At 35.6% G+C, this 16,931-nt stretch overlaps 3 protein-coding genes and 1 non-coding gene across 7 annotated transcripts; 1 reads left to right on the forward strand and 3 right to left on the reverse strand.

Annotated features, from left to right (window-relative positions):
* Positions 1 to 139: 139 nt before the first annotated feature.
* On the reverse strand, positions 140 to 3,561 carry LOC142638466 (peptidyl-prolyl cis-trans isomerase CYP20-1-like). The gene is made up of 8 exons (XM_075812495.1): positions 3,407 to 3,561; positions 3,249 to 3,302; positions 3,041 to 3,119; positions 1,802 to 1,849; positions 1,674 to 1,697; positions 1,298 to 1,480; positions 1,084 to 1,159; positions 140 to 501 (listed from the first exon to the last, which is right to left on the reverse strand). The coding sequence occupies exons 1-8, from the start codon at positions 3,482 to 3,484 to the stop codon at positions 363 to 365; spliced, it is 681 nt and encodes a 226-aa protein (XP_075668610.1). The 5' UTR covers positions 3,485 to 3,561; the 3' UTR covers positions 140 to 362.
* Positions 3,562 to 5,826: 2,265 nt separating this feature from the next.
* LOC142637869 (phosphoinositide phospholipase C 6) lies at positions 5,827 to 11,126 on the forward strand. Its single transcript, XM_075811819.1, has 9 exons — positions 5,827 to 6,402; positions 7,300 to 7,496; positions 7,704 to 7,839; positions 7,924 to 8,145; positions 8,228 to 8,448; positions 8,558 to 8,675; positions 9,781 to 9,933; positions 10,013 to 10,099; positions 10,534 to 11,126. Exons 1-9 carry the CDS (start codon positions 6,067 to 6,069, stop codon positions 10,825 to 10,827), a joined length of 1,764 nt encoding a protein of 587 aa, XP_075667934.1. The 5' UTR covers positions 5,827 to 6,066; the 3' UTR covers positions 10,828 to 11,126.
* On the reverse strand, positions 6,753 to 6,824 carry TRNAC-GCA (transfer RNA cysteine (anticodon GCA)). Its single transcript has one exon. It is a non-coding gene; the product is annotated as a tRNA-Cys (tRNA).
* Positions 11,127 to 12,656: 1,530 nt separating the features above from the next.
* LOC142638770 (pentatricopeptide repeat-containing protein At3g16610-like) lies at positions 12,657 to 16,050 on the reverse strand. 4 transcript variants are annotated; one of them, XR_012845049.1, is made up of 3 exons: positions 15,750 to 16,050; positions 13,142 to 15,659; positions 12,657 to 13,068 (listed from the first exon to the last, which is right to left on the reverse strand). XR_012845049.1 is itself a non-coding variant. In XM_075812835.1 (2 exons), the coding sequence occupies exons 1-2, from the start codon at positions 15,840 to 15,842 to the stop codon at positions 13,473 to 13,475; spliced, it is 2,280 nt and encodes a 759-aa protein (XP_075668950.1). In that variant the 5' UTR covers positions 15,843 to 16,050; the 3' UTR covers positions 12,657 to 13,472. The 4 variants fall into 4 exon arrangements, 1 of the variants encoding a protein (XP_075668950.1); XR_012845050.1 differs by having other exon boundaries at positions 12,657 to 13,071; XR_012845048.1 differs by having other exon boundaries at positions 12,657 to 12,683; positions 12,806 to 15,659.
* Between the last annotated feature and the right edge of the window lie 881 nt (positions 16,051 to 16,931).

Below are 16,931 nucleotides of genomic sequence, written 5' to 3' on the forward strand. Positions count from 1 at the left end.
CCGCTAAAAAATGTTAATTAAAAAAAAACATATAGAAAGAAAAATGTGATTATAATTGCTTTAAATTAACATATAATGGTAATTTGTAACATATACCTATAAGTCTACTCAAGATTGTATTGAGAGAGAGAGAGAGCACTAAGCAATAAGTTGCATCCCACATTTTCCAATGGGTCTCGTGCACTGTTCACAAGACCTGCAAGTACTTTTTTTAGCAAAAATAACTTCAAAACTGGGTCTTACGACACTATTCACACATTTAAAAATTATTTTGTTACAGTGTTTTTAGTTTTCAATAATAAGCGGTATCTAAATACACCCTTAACCTTTAGGGTTTATAGGAAACATATGATGCAGGAAATTCACATAGTAAGTTCACCACTGTCTGAAATGACAACCTTGGTTTTGGGCACACCACTATGTTTTCCTTCTGCCTCAATCTTGTAGACAACATCCATCCCAGAAAGCACCTTGCCAAAGACAACATGGCGTCCATCCAACCTTTAAACAAAACCAAAAGCAGGCATATAAGGAAAAAAAATCCGAGTAATCATAAATGTCTGCTAAATAGTCCACAACTTTGTTTAAGGCATCATTTTTCAAGGTGTAACTGTAATTTTATGCAATGAAATAAGATGAAAATTAGTTCATCCAAATGCACACTAAGTACCCGTTTGGGTACTGATTATATTGAGTGTGTCTGCGCTTTCCAGCGTTTCACGCTTTTTTTTTCATTGAGAAGCGCATTTCAATGCTTTCTAGTGGGTCTTGTGCACTGTTCACGGAATCCACAAACCTCTTTTTTCACCAAAACTTTCATTAAAAATGGGTCCCACGGCACTATTCATACATTTAAAAATTATTTTGTTACAGTGTTTTCAGTTTTCAGCCAAATAAGCGGTATCTAAACAGACCCTAACTGTTATTTTACGGACATCAATGTCTTGTACAGAATACTCTTCAAATGGGTAACCATAAATGCTGTATTAGCCATTTCCAACTTTGTTGGGAATGATAAATCTGGGAACTCTTATAATGCTATTCTAAAAGTATGCAATAGATGCTCCCAAAAAAGACAATTACCAGTCAGTCTTGACAGTTGTAATGAAGAATTGCGATCCATTGGTGTCTGGCCCACCATTTGCCATTGACAAATTTCCTGTTAGTAAAAATTCTAGATTGATTAACACCTTCTGCAACTTACACTTTACAATATATTTAAGAATCAATTGTATAAACATTTAGAAAGAAATTTTGAAGGGAAGAAACAATTCTGGTATGGAGGATTTTAACTTGCCTGGCCCAGTGTGCTTTAGTTTAAAGTTCTCATCGGCAAACTTCATACCATAGATTGACTCTCCACCTCGACCATCACCACGAGTAAAATCGCCACCCTGGATCATAAAGCTAGGAATAATTCTATGGAATGTACTCCCTTTGTAGTGAAGAGGCTTCCCACTCTTCCCAGTTCCTTTCTCCCCTGATATAAGAGGGCATATTAAACTTGAAACAAATAAGTACACAACATAAAAGTCACAAAAGCCTACTGGCCATAGAATCAAAATCCTGTAAGATAATAAAAAAAGACAGAGTGAAGAGAGAAAGCAGTCATTAATATAGAAGTAGCTTTCATGTGATTTTAAGATATAAGGGAGCAAAAGTTACTTGGCTACCCGTGCAAAGAGCTCGAAAGTTTCCTGCAAAGAAAAAATTTTAAAGTCAGTTACTTCTTATAACAGTGAGATTTCTAAAGTTGAGACATGTATTAGGCAGTGGCTTCCAATGTACTTATGAACCATACCTACAGTTTTAGGAACTGTGTTACCAAAGAGGCCCATGACTATGCGACCTAAAAGAAAAAAAATGGGTTATTTGAAAAACATATTTCAATAACATCCTTGCCATATGAATAAGAATGTTGAAACCTGATTCAAGCAACCAATTAACAATTTACTCTTTATCAAACCCATAGAATAGTGTTTGACATGGCATTTCAAAAATGTCCACTTTGTTTTACATGAAATTTCTTATAAGCACATCAATCCATATAATTATATAGTATGGGTGTGTGCATGCATGTGGAAGTTAATACTTTTAGGTTTTATCGATTGGTGTTATCTTTATAGAGACACATCCCTGTTTTATTTGTACAGATTCTGCTCTATGGCACTAAATTGTGCCTTCCAAGTGTCAGGAAAAACACAAGAAAATGCCCATTGGAACAGATCCAATACTTCATGACAGCAAGAAACAAAAAAATTCAATTTCACAGCAGAATAAAACCAGAGAAAGGAAAAGTAAAGAAGGGAATCCTTAAGAAAAATTGAAGCCAAGTTCAAACACTGGCTGCCATATTGCGATGTTTAGTCCATTCAAACTTTGCAACTACTTATATGTTAAAATACTAATCACCACATGAAAAATCATGGTCATGGCAGCAATAATATAAAGAATGATGTTAACATTTTCACATCAAAATGCAAAACAACCTTTTTGAATACACGTCTAAATGATTCCCAAAGCAGCAAAATACAGCAATGCTGCAACAAAACCTCTTTAGAAGCGTCACAAATTGCACATGGATTACAACATTTCTACTTCATTATCAAACCATATGTTATTACCAAGAATGATTCATGATTTTCATGGAGGGGGATTTTTGTGAAGACAAATTTTTGTTCAAGAAAAGAAAATCTCTAACAATGCCTAACCTTTGCCACTTCACCAAAGAATCAAATCTGACTGTATATACGCATCATACATGCATAATAGACATATCACATAGCATCAATCCAATCCATATAGAATCTCAATTCAAAAGGCTAAAGATTTACATAAAGAGTTGTGCAAATTCGAATACAATTTGCAATTTCAAATATGTGGTACTGAAAAAAAAAATTATTGCTACTGATTATAAATACCCCATTTTGTGTGTGTTTGTATAAGTGGGATCTACTCATCTACACTACAGAACATATAAACAAAGCATAACCATGGTCTCACACACACACACACACAAACAAAGAGCAATAGAGCATACCAATATGCTTTCCATCAATTTCAATATCAAAGTAAACTTTATTGGTCACTTCTTCCAGATCCTCCTCCAACTTATTATCCTGGTACACAACACAAAACACAGGCTCACTCGAATCAAATACATATCTTAAATGAAACTAATTGATTTACTTTATTTGTTTTAAAATCAGAATATATTCCCTATGACAAATAATTCCAACCCCATGTACCTGATTTTTTATGATACTTTGCTCAGATGAGACTCCAGCATCGCTTATTCTATTCTGAAATTGATCACAAAACAAAAAAATGAAAGACAATTTTTTGGAAACAAAAAACGAATACCCATGTTTCATATCCCAGAAATATTATTGAATTTAAAAAATACCTGAATGATTGCAAGCGTTCCGAACAAAATTAGGACCCACAAAAGAGCAACTGAAACCAACTTTGTTGTGGAGGCCATGTCTTCAGGTTTCTCAGCTCCGAGGATGTCTCAAAGTTTTTTAGTTTCTAGTACTCTAGGATTTCAATTTCAAAACAAAAAAAAAAAAAGTACTCTAGGATTTAGTAGAACCGGATCTTGGGAGTTTATGTGAGCCGTTAGATCAGTAACTTTATGTTCACTCACATTGTGCCACGTGGAGAAAATCCATTGGGTAGTGGAGTAGATGCCGACTTTAAAAAAAAAAAAAAGTCAGAGAGGACGTTACGTACAGAGCAATTGAAGTCGATTCAGAGGAAAAATAAATAAAGAAAAACTTAAATATGTGGTTGGTTGTCATAAGACTCCTATCTCAACCCGTCAACTTTTATTAGGAGTCATTTTGGTTCTCAACCAATTTTTTTACAGGATACAAACCGAGATTATAGATTAAAATTTGATTATATTTCTTGCTGATCAAACTTGATTAAATTGATATTACTTCACAAATTTATAAATTTCTACTATTGTTCAATTTGTTTTGACATTAATGTTTTCTAAAAAAATAAATCATTTAAAAAAAAAATTTGGAAACCTCTTATTGTTTTTTTTTTTTTTAACTTTTGAAACTATGTATTTAAAGGTATTACAATTTGAAACCTCAATGTCTAATTTTTTTTTTTAAATGGTAGGGTGTAATTTGTTACATTTTAAAACTATATTTAGTTTAAAAAACCATCACTACATAAATTGTAAAGAATCTATAGATGTTGTATTTCTCAATTATATTCAAAGACATCACTATATTGACCATGTAATACAAGTATACAATCTTTCCTAAAAACAATTAAATTCAACCATTTGATTTTGTTAATGAAAATTTTTTGCGTTTAAAAGTTTACACATCAATTTGTAAAACTCACTTAAATTTTTTTAGTCCTCTTTAATGTCACTCATTACATACATACATATAGGGGGCAAAATTGAATCTCAGGCCCAGCCCACTTAGGACGGACTAAGAAGAGAACCTAATACAATTAATTTGTAAATATGGAAGTGCAGGCCAATACTTTGATTCCTTAAAACTACGGCTTAAAGAATAAATAAGTGAGATTAACTACAAAAATAACACTTGACAGAATTTAAACAAAAAGAAAAGATTCTTATTTAATACTCTCATCGGGCTGGCCGAGGGTCATTTGGCCTTAAAAAAGCTTTACATTATTACTCTAGTCTCTTTCTCTCTCTCATTCGCTATCTCTCTACTAACTTTTTTCAATCCCCTCTTAAGTGGGATCTTCCTTCCTTTTATAGCCATTGAATTGCATTCTAGCCTTCCACGCGGAGGGTTTCTAATCTTTATTTGGATACTTGTCCTATTATTGCCTTGTTGGTAGTAGTAGAGTAAGATACAAGTTGTGAATACATTGTTCAAGGGTCATTCTGCCATTAATCCGATAGACTGAGTTGTTGGAGGGTATTTAATGTGGAGGTGATGAATGTTTTATCTGAAAATTTCCTTCCTCTTTTGTCTATACGTCATCATGGTCCTCCTTGGCTTTTTCATCTCATAGCTCTTGCGGCCTTCCTTTTGTCTCCTGAGGGGCAGATGTTCCTCAACCTCCTCAAGTGGGCCGTAACTCTTGGTTTTTTTGGTCTAGCGAGTACTTAGATTGTCTTGATTGGGCCGAACGTGGTTTGTTAGTCAGCTGGGCTTTAATTACTCCTCGAGTTGATCTTGTCAAGTGTTCCTTCTCTTCGGGGCTCTTCCCCCCCACCCCCACCCCCACCCCCACCCCCACATAATTTTTATTAGTATTTTTTTTTACATATTTAATGGAAAGATAATTATATAAACTCTGAGATTTTTTTTTTTGAGAAACTAAATTCTGAGATTAAGAGGGATAAAAGTCGCCGAATCTATAACAAAGAAAAAAAAAATGATGGTAGGCTATTATAATTTTTATTTTTATTACCTAAATTTTATAAATTGATGTGTTAATTTTTAAACAAATTTTTTTAAAAAATTATCATATTATGATATAAAATCAATCATATTCACTATCATTTCAATTTATAAAAATTTTATAACAAATTTGAAGCTACTTTGAGCATATTTTAAGAAAAAAAATACTAAAGTTATTATTAATTTTATTATAAAAAAATACTTACAAATTGAGATGGTGATACATTTAATCGATAATACATAAATTATGAAAAAATTGAAGCTATATGGTACTTATTAAATAGTAATAAATAAATTTAATAATTATTTTTTAGTTAAAAGTTGGTTGGAGTTGAAATTTACAAAAACAATTTTATAAATTTTATTGGTGCTGTACTGGTACAAGTATTGAAGAGAGGGAGAGAGAGACAAACGTTTTGGTCGTTTACTGTTGGTCACGTCCAACGATGCAGCTTCAAACACTCCTAAATAATAGCCCACCTCTCTCTCTCTCTCTCTCTCTCTCTCTCTGAAACCTGCCCAAAGCAGATATCTTTGATTAAAAACTGTACATCTATTTCTCTCTCTCTCTGATAAAACGAGAACAAAGAGACACAAAGCCAGAGAGAGAGAGAGAGTGTGTGTGTGTTGGGTTTTGGATAAAAGGAAAAAAAATAAAATGGCGAGCTACAAGTACAAGGTGTTGGGGTTCAGCAGGAAGTTCAAGATGAGCGAGGTGGGGCCACCGCCGGACGTGAAAGAGGCATTTTCGAAGTTCGCCGACGGTGGGGACCAAATGTCGGCCGATCAGCTCCGCCGGTTCAAGGTGGAGCACCAGTGCGAGGTGGGCTGCACCGTATCTGATGCGGAGCGATTCATACAAGAGTTTCATCGTAGTAGACCACACGACACCACCACCTCCACCACTCAACAAAAACAACAACGTGGTCTCTGCCTCCTTGATTTCTTTCACTTCCTCTTTCTTGATCATCTCAATGGCCCTATCAAATCCAAGGTCAACTCTCTCTCTCTCTCTTTCTTTCTTCTTCTTTTTATTTTTATTTATTTTTTTATTTTTATCTACTTTTCTTAACATACATGTGTTTGATCCACAATGAAATCTAGGGAAATAAATTGTTTTTTTTTTTTTTAATTACTTTTCTTAATGTAAGGGTGTTGCCTTTTTTTTTAGCTAGTTTTCTTTATACTTGATCTTAGCCAAAAGGCAAAAAAGGGTATAAAAAGAATTTAATTACTTTAAAAAGTTTTCCTTCTTTGAAATAGTGGAGCATAACTTTTTTTAGCTAGTTTTCTTAGCCAAAAGGCAAAAAAGGGTGTCGTTGTAAAAAGATTTTAATTACTCTAAGGGCCCAACCGGGTTCGAACCGGTGACCTCTTGATCTGCAGTCAAATGCTCTACCACTGAGCTATGGACCCTTTGTTTTGTTTTCTTAGTGACAAAGTGTTGAAAACTAGTTTGTCTTTTTTAACCACGCGCTAGTTTGGTTTGTTCTGCTTGTTGGTCTAATCCAATTTTAGAATTGTAGTTTTGCTCATGCTACTGACTATAAGGTCTAATTCAGTTTTAGATTAAGTTTCGTGTTTGGATGCTTTATTCAAAAAGAGTAAAAGACCATGATCCTAATTAGTTTAAACTAAAATAGTTTAGTACTATTTGTAACTTTAAAAATCAAATTATATATAATAAATAAGTTTACTTTCATCAAAGATACAAACAACTTACCTTGCCTGTTCTTGGAAATCTATATGATAAAACAAATATGTCATTCCCTTTGTCACACTAATCATGTACCTTTCTTTTTGATTCCTAATCAGTTTACCTGTCTTAATTTGAAGGACTCTAGTATAAGGACCACTTTAGGTTTGTTCTTGACAAATTATGTCATTCCAGGTACACCATGATATGAATGCTCCATTGTCACATTATTTCATATATACAGGGCACAATTCCTACCTAACTGGGAATCAACTCAGCAGTGAGTGTAGCGATGCCCCAGTCATAAAGGCGTTGCAAAGAGGTGTGAGAGTAATTGAACTTGATTTATGGCCAAATTCTACAAAAGATGATGTTAATGTTCTTCATGGAAGGTACAAGCTGATTCTCAAATCTATCTCATTTGATTATGTAGTTATTTTCTTGTGTCTATTTGTTTCTTTGTTGTGCTATAAGTTTTTAAGTATCCATATGTGGCCAATGTCATGAGAGATGAATTCCTCATCCAACAACATATGTTCTTAACTTATTATCATTGTTCTTTGTCCATCTTATTATTGTACACCATTGTTTGAATTTAGGACTCTGACCACTCCTGTGAAGCTCATCAGATGTTTGAAGTCCATTAAAGAGCATGCTTTTGTTAAATCTCCATACCCTGTCATCATAACTCTAGAAGACCACCTTACCCATGACCTTCAGGCCAAAGTTGCGGAGGTTAGCCTTTTTTTTTTGTTTTTCACATTGATATTTAAATTCGAGGTGTTTTATTGTTGTGACCTCAAGTCATATTTCATGTAGATGGTGACTCAAATATTCGGAGAAATGCTGTATTACCCCCAGGGAGAATGCTTAGCTGAATTCCCTTCACCAGAATCATTGAAACATCGTGTTGTTATTTCTACCAAACCACCTAAAGAATACCTTGAAACAAAGCATATCAAAGACAAGGGAAGTATCTTGACTAATGGAAGGGAATCATCTGAAGAAGCATCAGCAAAGGGGCCTGAAGTGGATGAGAGAGTGAGCTGGGATATGATATTTGTCTTTGCAATTTTATTCCCAAATCATGCGTATTTACGTTGACCCTTTTGATGGATGGCAGAGCGAGAGTGACCAAGATGACGAAGATGTTAATGTGTGCGACTACAAATTAGTCCAGCAAGCAGCACCAAAATACAAACATTTGATTACAATTCATGCTGGGAAACCAAAGGGCAGTTTAAAAGATGCATTAAGTGTTGTAGGTGATGAAGTTAAACGTCTTAGTTTGAGTGAACAGGAACTTGAGAAAGCTGCCACATCTCATGGAACTGAGGTTGTGAGGTATATTTCTAGCTTAATTGATGGTAGCTAATTGCAGGACATAATAGCACTCTTATTGTCTACATTTACCTGGGAAATTCATTCTGATATTGCTTCTTATGCTTTCTAGGTTCACGCAGAGAAATTTACTAAGAGTGTACCCCAAAGGAACACGGGTCACCTCCTCTAATTACAAGCCACACATTGGGTGGATGCATGGGGCTCAGATGGTTGCATTTAATATGCAGGTCAGGTTCAAGTTTCAGTGTTCAAATAAAAGCATAATTCAAATGAATCTTGCTGGGCTGTACTCCAGTATCTGTTTTGCTATATTTTTCATCATGTGACTACGGCTTTGTTGTTGTTTTTGATGTTTCCATTGTATGAATTGATGGTAGAAACTTTGTAAACATTCATTGAAGTGTGAACTTAGTAAATTTCTGATCAACTAGTGCTACGTTTCACTCAAAGCAAGTTGATAGACCATAGGTATGGGCTGTTAATGTTTTTGTGTGTGTGCACGATGCACCTATGTAATAGCGGTTGCTTGGAGTTTGAATGGTTGCAGTAGCATCTAAATGGAGAATATCCTTGCATCTATATTGCTTTTTCCTTAATAGCATGGATGCACTTAACCCCAGATTTAGATCCGTTGCAATAGCTATTGCACCATGCTTACCACTTGTTGTGAGAAGTAAAGATAAGATGGTTAAAATAGTAATAAAAAGCTAAAAGGTTAAATTTTTTATATACCATCTTAACTTCTACATCTCACAACTAAGTATTAATTGCATGGCAATAGCACATCCAAATCATAAACTCCCCCATCCCCCCCAAAAAAGCGTGCTTGCAGATGAAAATTGTTATATATAAGACCTTCCACTTTATTAAACTTTCTTGATCACCTTGCTTTCATGCCACATGAGGGCCCTTTTATTTTCTCCTCCTCGCTTGAATTTAAATTTCTATGGCAAGAATGACTTCTTGCTTCTCTTTTGTTTGTCAATTCATTTGCCAATTCATTTGCTCAAGTGAATGCTATTTTGAAATTAGCACAAAGAACTATCATGCAAAAGAGTACAGATAATGAAGAGAAGGATAGATGTCTTTGACTGAAGGAAAACTCTCATAAGCAATGCTTTGGAAGGCCAATTTTAATCAGGAAACGAGACCACCATTAAATATCATGGCCTTACAAATAAAAGATGCTTCCCTGATCATGCATTGAGGGTGTTCCAATTCGTTGTTTACTTTTTCTCTATAATATTGTTTAGAAATATTTAACAAGTGAGTTTTCCATTCATCTGATCTCCACCAGACAATTCTTATCAATATGTGAGTTATCTTTATCAGGGATATGGCAAATCACTCTGGTTGATGCATGGGATGTTTAGAGCCAATGGAGAGTGTGGTTATGTGAAAAAACCTGATTTTCTGATGCAAACAGGTTCTCGTAACGAGGTATTTGATCCCAAAAGAACCTTGCTAGTGAAGAAGACATTAAAGGTGAGCACATCATTTAATCTTAGAAGTGAATGCGATTGTTCTGATGAACTATTCTTAGAGCATCTATGCTGATTATCAGGTGAAAGTATACATGGGAGATGGATGGCACTTGGATTTTAGCCAAACGCATTTCGATGCATTCTCACCGCCAGACTTCTATACAAAGGTTAGTTGGATTGTTCTGCATGTGGAATAGTAATCGCTAACTAATTGAGATTCCCTTTGCATATTTGCAAGAATTGGTAACATTTGCAAAATGATTCTATGTATCTTTGTCATGTAGACCTGAAGCTTGGTGTGGATGTGTATGTCCCACTGCCTTTAAACTTATAGGAATAACAGCATATCCGGACCTTTGTTAGATTGTAGCCATGCTTTTTATTAAATTTGATTGTCTTAAATGATTCATCAATTTGCAATGCTTGTCTTTTTTATAAATGATTTATGATTTTAAATTGTCAATTTTTGGTTCCCGGATGATCAAAAGATTAAAAACCATTTATTTACATCAGATGAGCTTTATTGATATGTTCTATTAGGGTGGGAGTCTTAAAACATGTAGTCAGTGTATGTTTGCCTAATGATTGGCTTTCTTGGCAGGTTCGCATTGTTGGGGTGCAAGCTGACGCTATCAAGAAGAAAACCAAGATAATTGAAGATGACTGGACTCCTGTTTGGGATGAAGAATTTACATTCGCTTTGACAGTTCCAGAGCTTGCATTGCTTCAGATTGTAGTACGAGAGTATGATGTGTCTGAGAAGGATGACTTTGGTGGGCAGACATGTTTACCTGTCTCAGAAATAAGACCTGGTATCCGTGCTGTCTCACTTTATAACAAAAAGGGAGAGAAACTAAAATCTGTTAGGCTTCTAATGCAGTTTCAATTTGTATAGGCTTTTTAGGATATCATTCATCCAGGATATGTGCTCCATGATCCATCCCTTTCGTCCATACTCTATAATGCATTACTTACATGGTTTTGTGCTACAATGATTGTATACAGATAGGACTGCCTTAGATTTGTTAGAAGAGAATTTTAGTTACTATAAAAATCCATACATGTCCCAATGCATGTACTCCATTCTATGCTCTACCAACCACAGCTTCTTACTCTCCTAATGGGATGAGTTTTTTTCCCCCTCTTACTCGTTGCTTTTAATTTTATTTTGCTTTGCATTAAAGCTATAATAAGAATACTTGGCAGGTGATTTTGGATTAGAGATTACTAGAGAGGAAGGGGGTGAGAGGTTACCACGGTTCATGGTAAAGAAGGCGACAGGTTAATTGTGAATCCATCAAACAACGCAAAACCAGCGACTACTAATCTTCAAGGCCTTTAAAGTGGTCTGTTTAGAAATTCCCGTTTGGAAGCCTTTGAAACGTGACCAATCCAATACTGAGACGTCAGTGCCCTGATAGTTACTATTTGATTTTGGGGAGGTCCGATTTTGGTGCAATGACAACTGACAAGTGTCTTCTACTGAAAGTGACGAGTGGCAAGTTCACCGAAAGTGACGAGTGGCAAGTTTAGGTCCCAAAAACCAATCTTAAAAAAAAAAAAAAAAAAGAAAGATAGAAGGAGTAAGACTGCCTACCAATTTACTTCTCTCAAATCCCATAAAGATAAGAATTTTGTGCAAGACCTTTTTTTTTTTTTTTTTATCTTTTTTCTTTTTTCATAATTGGATGTATTTCAAGATGTGCAAGAAAATTGGAAAACAAAATTGAAATAGAATAATTGGCCTTATGATGTACCTATCAAATGGATCAAATGTAGTAATTTTACTTTTACAATTATGTAAGTCATAGTCCATAATATATATATATATATATGAGATTGTACTGTTGACTTGGGAAGTCTGCTTTGCCAGAGGTGACTTGTATGAACGTGAATACGAAACTTGCGACTTACAAGTGAGTGGGAACCTACCGAAAGATCTTAAGTGGTTATCTATGGTACTAGTAGAGCCCATCGAACATCAATGCACCCACCTAAATATTCAGTCTTTCATAAATAATTAAATAAATTATCAATTTTTCCATCTAACTATGAAAATTCTCAAAAAGAAAGGGAAAAAGATGTGTGATAAAGAAGTGATATTCACTCCAGGAGACTGTCAAACTCTTTAGAGAAAGAAATTAGATGGGTATACAATTTTTTTTCTTACACCAAGTGTTTAAGAAAAGGTATTTCTTTTTGCCTTGTGTCTCAGATCTTTTGCCATCTTTTGCAGCAATGGCTAATGTGGGGCAGATGAGCTGCTGGAACAGAAATGAAAAATTGAGTTTTAAATCGAGTTAATTGTTGGATTCCCCATTCTGTTCTTATTAAGTGGTTTTAGGCTATCTGCTATTTCCCTTTGCTGTATATGGGTACTGCAGACCCAATAGTTTCTGGAATTTTTGTTTTCTGCTTTGTTTTTTGAGTGCATGGGACTTTGTTGTTCTGTTGTAGTATGGTTACTTAGAAGGGTGCATTTAGTGCAGCTCCGCTGCTGGTTGTTTTCGTTTCTGCTTCTAGCAGGTTGGTTGTTCTGGTTTTGACTTTTGAATAAAGTCTGTATTCATCCAAAGACAACGTTCATCTAAGTAATGGTGGTAAAAGAAGCAAATTAATTACAGCAGCGAGAATTGACTACAAGCTCCATATATGCAAAAAAGCATTCAATAACACATTATCCAAAGAAGCATGATTCTTTCTTTTTTATTTAATCAGTCACACGATCAAAGTGCAATTCATTATTCAGATCTGCAATTACATAATTTGAGGCATTAGGACTCATGAACGAATCATGCTCATTTCTAAAAATCAATTAATAGAAATCCAGCTTTTCATTCTTATTTTGCCGCATCGAAGAAGGAAGCCATTACCTTGTCTTTGTACACCTTGAGCCACTGTTCCACACTGTTTTCAACTGCTTTGCAATGGTGGATGACCTGGTTGAGGATGTTCTCAAAAACACCCTGTTTGATTGCAAATATAATGCCAAGATTGCTCCTCCATGACAAATAACAATATACACAAGTTACTCTCTCAAATCATTCATAATAAGCATATGGATCACAAAGTCTGTGGGGAGACCTTTATTCTTGAAAGTAGTGTCAATAGTGGTATCCATGCCAACATCAGTTTCCTGCTAAACAAAGTCAGAAATATTAGCCTTAAATGCATCAACAAACGATGTTCAGCACTAAAGTTAACATTACCATTGTTCTCAAAAATATTTCCCATTGGCTCTCTGCTTTTTAGGTGCTTAGCCGTCCTCAATTATGAAAGACAAGGCTATAGGAGTCATAGGTTAAGCATGACACTTACACCTATCACTAAACATTCATCAACAGGAGTTCATCAGCCACATTTGTAAGTTCTCCTTGGCATCTCTAAATGTGGAAGTTCTACTCAAAGAGGTACATGTGTTTGTGAAAGATGTGTGCCCATTTATGTGATTATATTTACTAGAAATATTGGCATGTAGAAGTTTATATCTTTTAATGGTCTTCCACCAGTCATACAAAGCTTTTATCTGTAATCCACATCTCACAATACAGAGTTCAAGTCTTGGACAGAAGCCATGGATGTGATCTTCACCCTCAACTCTTCTAACTTTGCATATATAGCCTCTTTTTGAGGATGTTGTTGATCACCTGCATAAAATTTATGGATTCTACCTTTGACAGAAATCCAACTATATCCCGGTTCCTTTTTCACGCCTTGCTCTTTCATCATATCTCTCAAATTTAGTCCATCTTCATAGCTCCCTTTCTCAATATACGTGTTGGATAGAAGCACATAGGTAGCTGAGTAGTCAGGCATAATTGAAAGAATTTTCTGGGCAGCAATCTCTCCTAACTCAATGTTGCCATGGACCCTACATGCTCCCAACAAGGTCTGCCAGACCATCACATTGGGCTCAATGGGCATCCTTTCTATAAAATCCATTGCATCATCCAGACGGCCAACTCGACCTAAGAGATCAACAACACATGCATAATGTTCCATCTCTGGCACCAGGCCATAACTGTCCTCCATTTGTTGAAAATAATTTAGGCCCTCCTCCACCATTCCTCCATGGCTGCAAGCAAACAGGACACACAGCAAGGTAACAGCATTGGCATTCGTACCTAACTGGTTCATCTGGCTAAAGAGTTGAAGAGCATCCTCCACCAGACCATGTTGAGCATAACCTGATATAACAGCTGTCCATGTAACAGTGTCAGGGTTAGATGCTTTCTCAAAAACCTTACGCGCTTCAGTTATACTACCACATTTGGCATACATGTCAATTAGAGCACTTTCTATGCAGTTATCAGTGTCCAAGCCAGCCTTGCAAAGAAGAGAATGGACTTGATGACCATACTCAAGTAAACCAAGGCTGGTGCAAGCAACGAGCACACTAGAAAAGGTAAACTGATTGGGTATAAAGCCTCCTTCCCTCATCTGAGAGAAGATGGCTAGTGCTTCCTCCCATTCAGAACATTGAGAGTAAGCAGACACCAGGGTTGTCCAAGACACTATATCTCTCTCTTCCATCCTATCAAATACCTTCCTTACATCTTCAAGCAACCCACATTTGGCATATGTATCAGCAATTGCATTGGAAACACTTGCAACTTTCATATTTAATCCACTCTTTAGAACCATGCAATGGACTTCCTTTCCGAATTGCAAAAGCTTTAAAGTGGCAATTGCATTGAACACACTGCAATAAGTGTAAACGTCAGATTTTATATCATTTCGACACATTTCTACAAAAAGTTCCAACGCTTCTTGGCTAAACCCATACTGAGAATAGCCTGAAATCATTGCATTCCAAGGTGTGTTAACTCCACAACAGGTGAAACTTGAGTCAAAAACAGATCTTGCATCACTCAATGACCCACATTTTGAGAACATATCAATTATAGCTGTTCCAACAAGAACATTAGACTCCAAACCCAACTCAGAAACATAATTCTGAACCTCTTTGCCCTTTCTGACATCACCTAAGTTTCCAACTGCTTTTGAAACACTAATAAGTGTGGAAATATTTGGAGTTATGCCTCCTTTCTTCATTCTAAGAAAATGATCAAATGCTTCGAAGTGAAGACCATTCCCTGTAAACCCCGATATCATTGCATTCCATGAGACTTGATTATGTTCAGTCATGGTCTCAAATACCTTATTGGACACTTCAATCATTCCCAATTTGGCATACATGTTAAGAAGAGATGTACTGACAAAAGTATGACATGCATAGCCTCTTATAACAATCTGGGCATGAACCATTCTACCCAATTCAACACACTCCAAACCAATACACGTCTGGACAACCGATGAATATGCAAACTCATCAGGTAAGATACCATGATTCATCATCTCACAGAAGAACTTGAATCCTTCAAGAAAAAAGCCATTCTCAGTACAAGCGACAATCATGACCGTCCAAGAAAATATGTTTCTCTCAGACATTTTATCAAACACTCGACGAGCAGCATCAAAATCTGAACATTTAGAGTACACGTGAGCTACATGGTTTAACAAGACCATCAAGTCCCTATCCGAAAAATCCAATTTTGACAACAACCCATGAACCGCTTTTGCTTGTTTTACATACCCTTTATCTGCACAGTCACGTAGGACATCAACTAATGGCTGAAACTGTAAGTGTTTGTGAGTTTCATCTTGTAAAGCTGAGTCAGCAAGTTTGCCTCCATTTGATGGTAGAGTTAGAACTGAACTTCTAGTCTGCCCAAAAAGACAAAAATACAAGTTAGTACTTCTGCAAGTCTACAATTACGTTGTAGAAATGCAAGTGGAGGAGGAGGGTTGTCTCACTTTCTTATTGTTGTTGGCAACAAGGGTAGGCAATAAGACTGGATGAGCAGGTTGAGGAACACCCAGTTTGACACACAAACTCATAATACTCATTTGTACGTCAAATACAGCTCCAGACTAGATGAGAAGTTGGCTTGTTTGTAACTTATGGGAACTCCGCAAAGTGCAAAGACTAGAGAGTAGATAGTATAGATGTTCTACTTCGAACAGAAAATTGCTGATAGATGCTACTTGAGATTTGAGATTTGTAAACTATGTTCAAACTGACATGGGCTTAAACGTTTGGACTTGGACCTCAAACAACCACGGATTCAAACAATTTCAAACAAGAGCCTAACACAAACAGTTCACTAAGGTATAATGGCCAAACCCGCCCAACCTAAGTTGGTCACATAAGGCATAATGGTCAATCTCAACAGACGAACAACCCAACTTATTGTTATTTTACAGTTATGTAAACAAAAAACAAAAAATAGAGAACAGTAGTTTGTGACAGTTATTATTAATTTAAGATATATAAACTAAAATCTTCTCCCTCCAAAAAACTTCTGGTCCCTAAAAAAATTTATTTTTCAAGTTAAAGATGAGATATATGACTGCAAAATAAGATGAGATATAACTTAGGTGTAAGATAAGATGATGTATAATTGATTGCAAAATTAGGTCAAGTTTGTGTGAAAATTTACATAACAATTTTAGATAGATACTGTACACCTGCTACATGGACAGTTTTCACTGTTGAAGACAAAACTAGGACAACTGTGGTATTAATTTATTCTAAGATTTGAGAGCAATCCTCTTAGAGGTGGTGGTGTGTCTAGATGTGTTTTAGTAGGTGTGTAAGGTCTAATGTAATGTTGTAATATTCAGTGTAAATAACAAAATTCCATGACCATGAACCATGATGCTACCAATGTGTTGTTTTTTTGGTCAAGCCATCAAGCCATCAGTATAGCAATTTCATACCAAATCCACTGGAGCATTTAGCCCCTATCCTGGAAGTTGAAGTCATGCAACAACATATGTAATCAAAGTAGACTACAATCCCCGCCTACATCAAAGTAGACTACAACATATGCAACACCATATGTAATCAAAGTAGGTTCTAGTTAGCTCAATTAATAAAATCTCTAATAATTAAATAAGAGATCTGAAGTTTAATCACTGTCTACATCAAAAATC

This window comes from Castanea sativa, chromosome 6, assembly GCF_040712315.1.
Source record: "Castanea sativa cultivar Marrone di Chiusa Pesio chromosome 6, ASM4071231v1".
Lineage (NCBI taxonomy): Eukaryota > Viridiplantae > Streptophyta > Magnoliopsida > Fagales > Fagaceae > Castanea > Castanea sativa.

Bases quoted from the DNA above. Each gene is read 5' to 3' on its own strand.
- LOC142638466 (XM_075812495.1), bottom strand. From the start codon at position 3,484: ATGGCCTCCACAACAAAGTTGGTTTCAGTTGCTCTTTTGTGGGTCCTA. The intron at 3,120-3,248 runs GTACATGGGGTT...GTTGTGTACCAG, and splicing joins AAAGTATCATAAAAAATCAG to GATAATAAGTTGGAGGAGGA. The intron at 1,850-3,040 runs GTATGCTCTATT...TTTTTCTTTTAG, and splicing joins AATTGATGGAAAGCATATTG to GTCGCATAGTCATGGGCCTC.
- LOC142637869 (XM_075811819.1), top strand. From the start codon at position 6,067: ATGGCGAGCTACAAGTACAAGGTGTTGGGGTTCAGCAGGAAGTTCAAG. The intron at 6,403-7,299 runs GTCAACTCTCTC...ATGTCATTCCAG, and splicing joins ATGGCCCTATCAAATCCAAG to GTACACCATGATATGAATGC. The intron at 9,934-10,012 runs GTGAGCACATCA...GCTGATTATCAG, and splicing joins TAGTGAAGAAGACATTAAAG to GTGAAAGTATACATGGGAGA.
- LOC142638770 (XM_075812835.1), bottom strand. From the start codon at position 15,842: ATGAGTATTATGAGTTTGTGTGTCAAACTGGGTGTTCCTCAACCTGCT. The intron at 15,660-15,749 runs GTGAGACAACCC...CTTTTTGGGCAG, and splicing joins TTGCCAACAACAATAAGAAA to ACTAGAAGTTCAGTTCTAAC.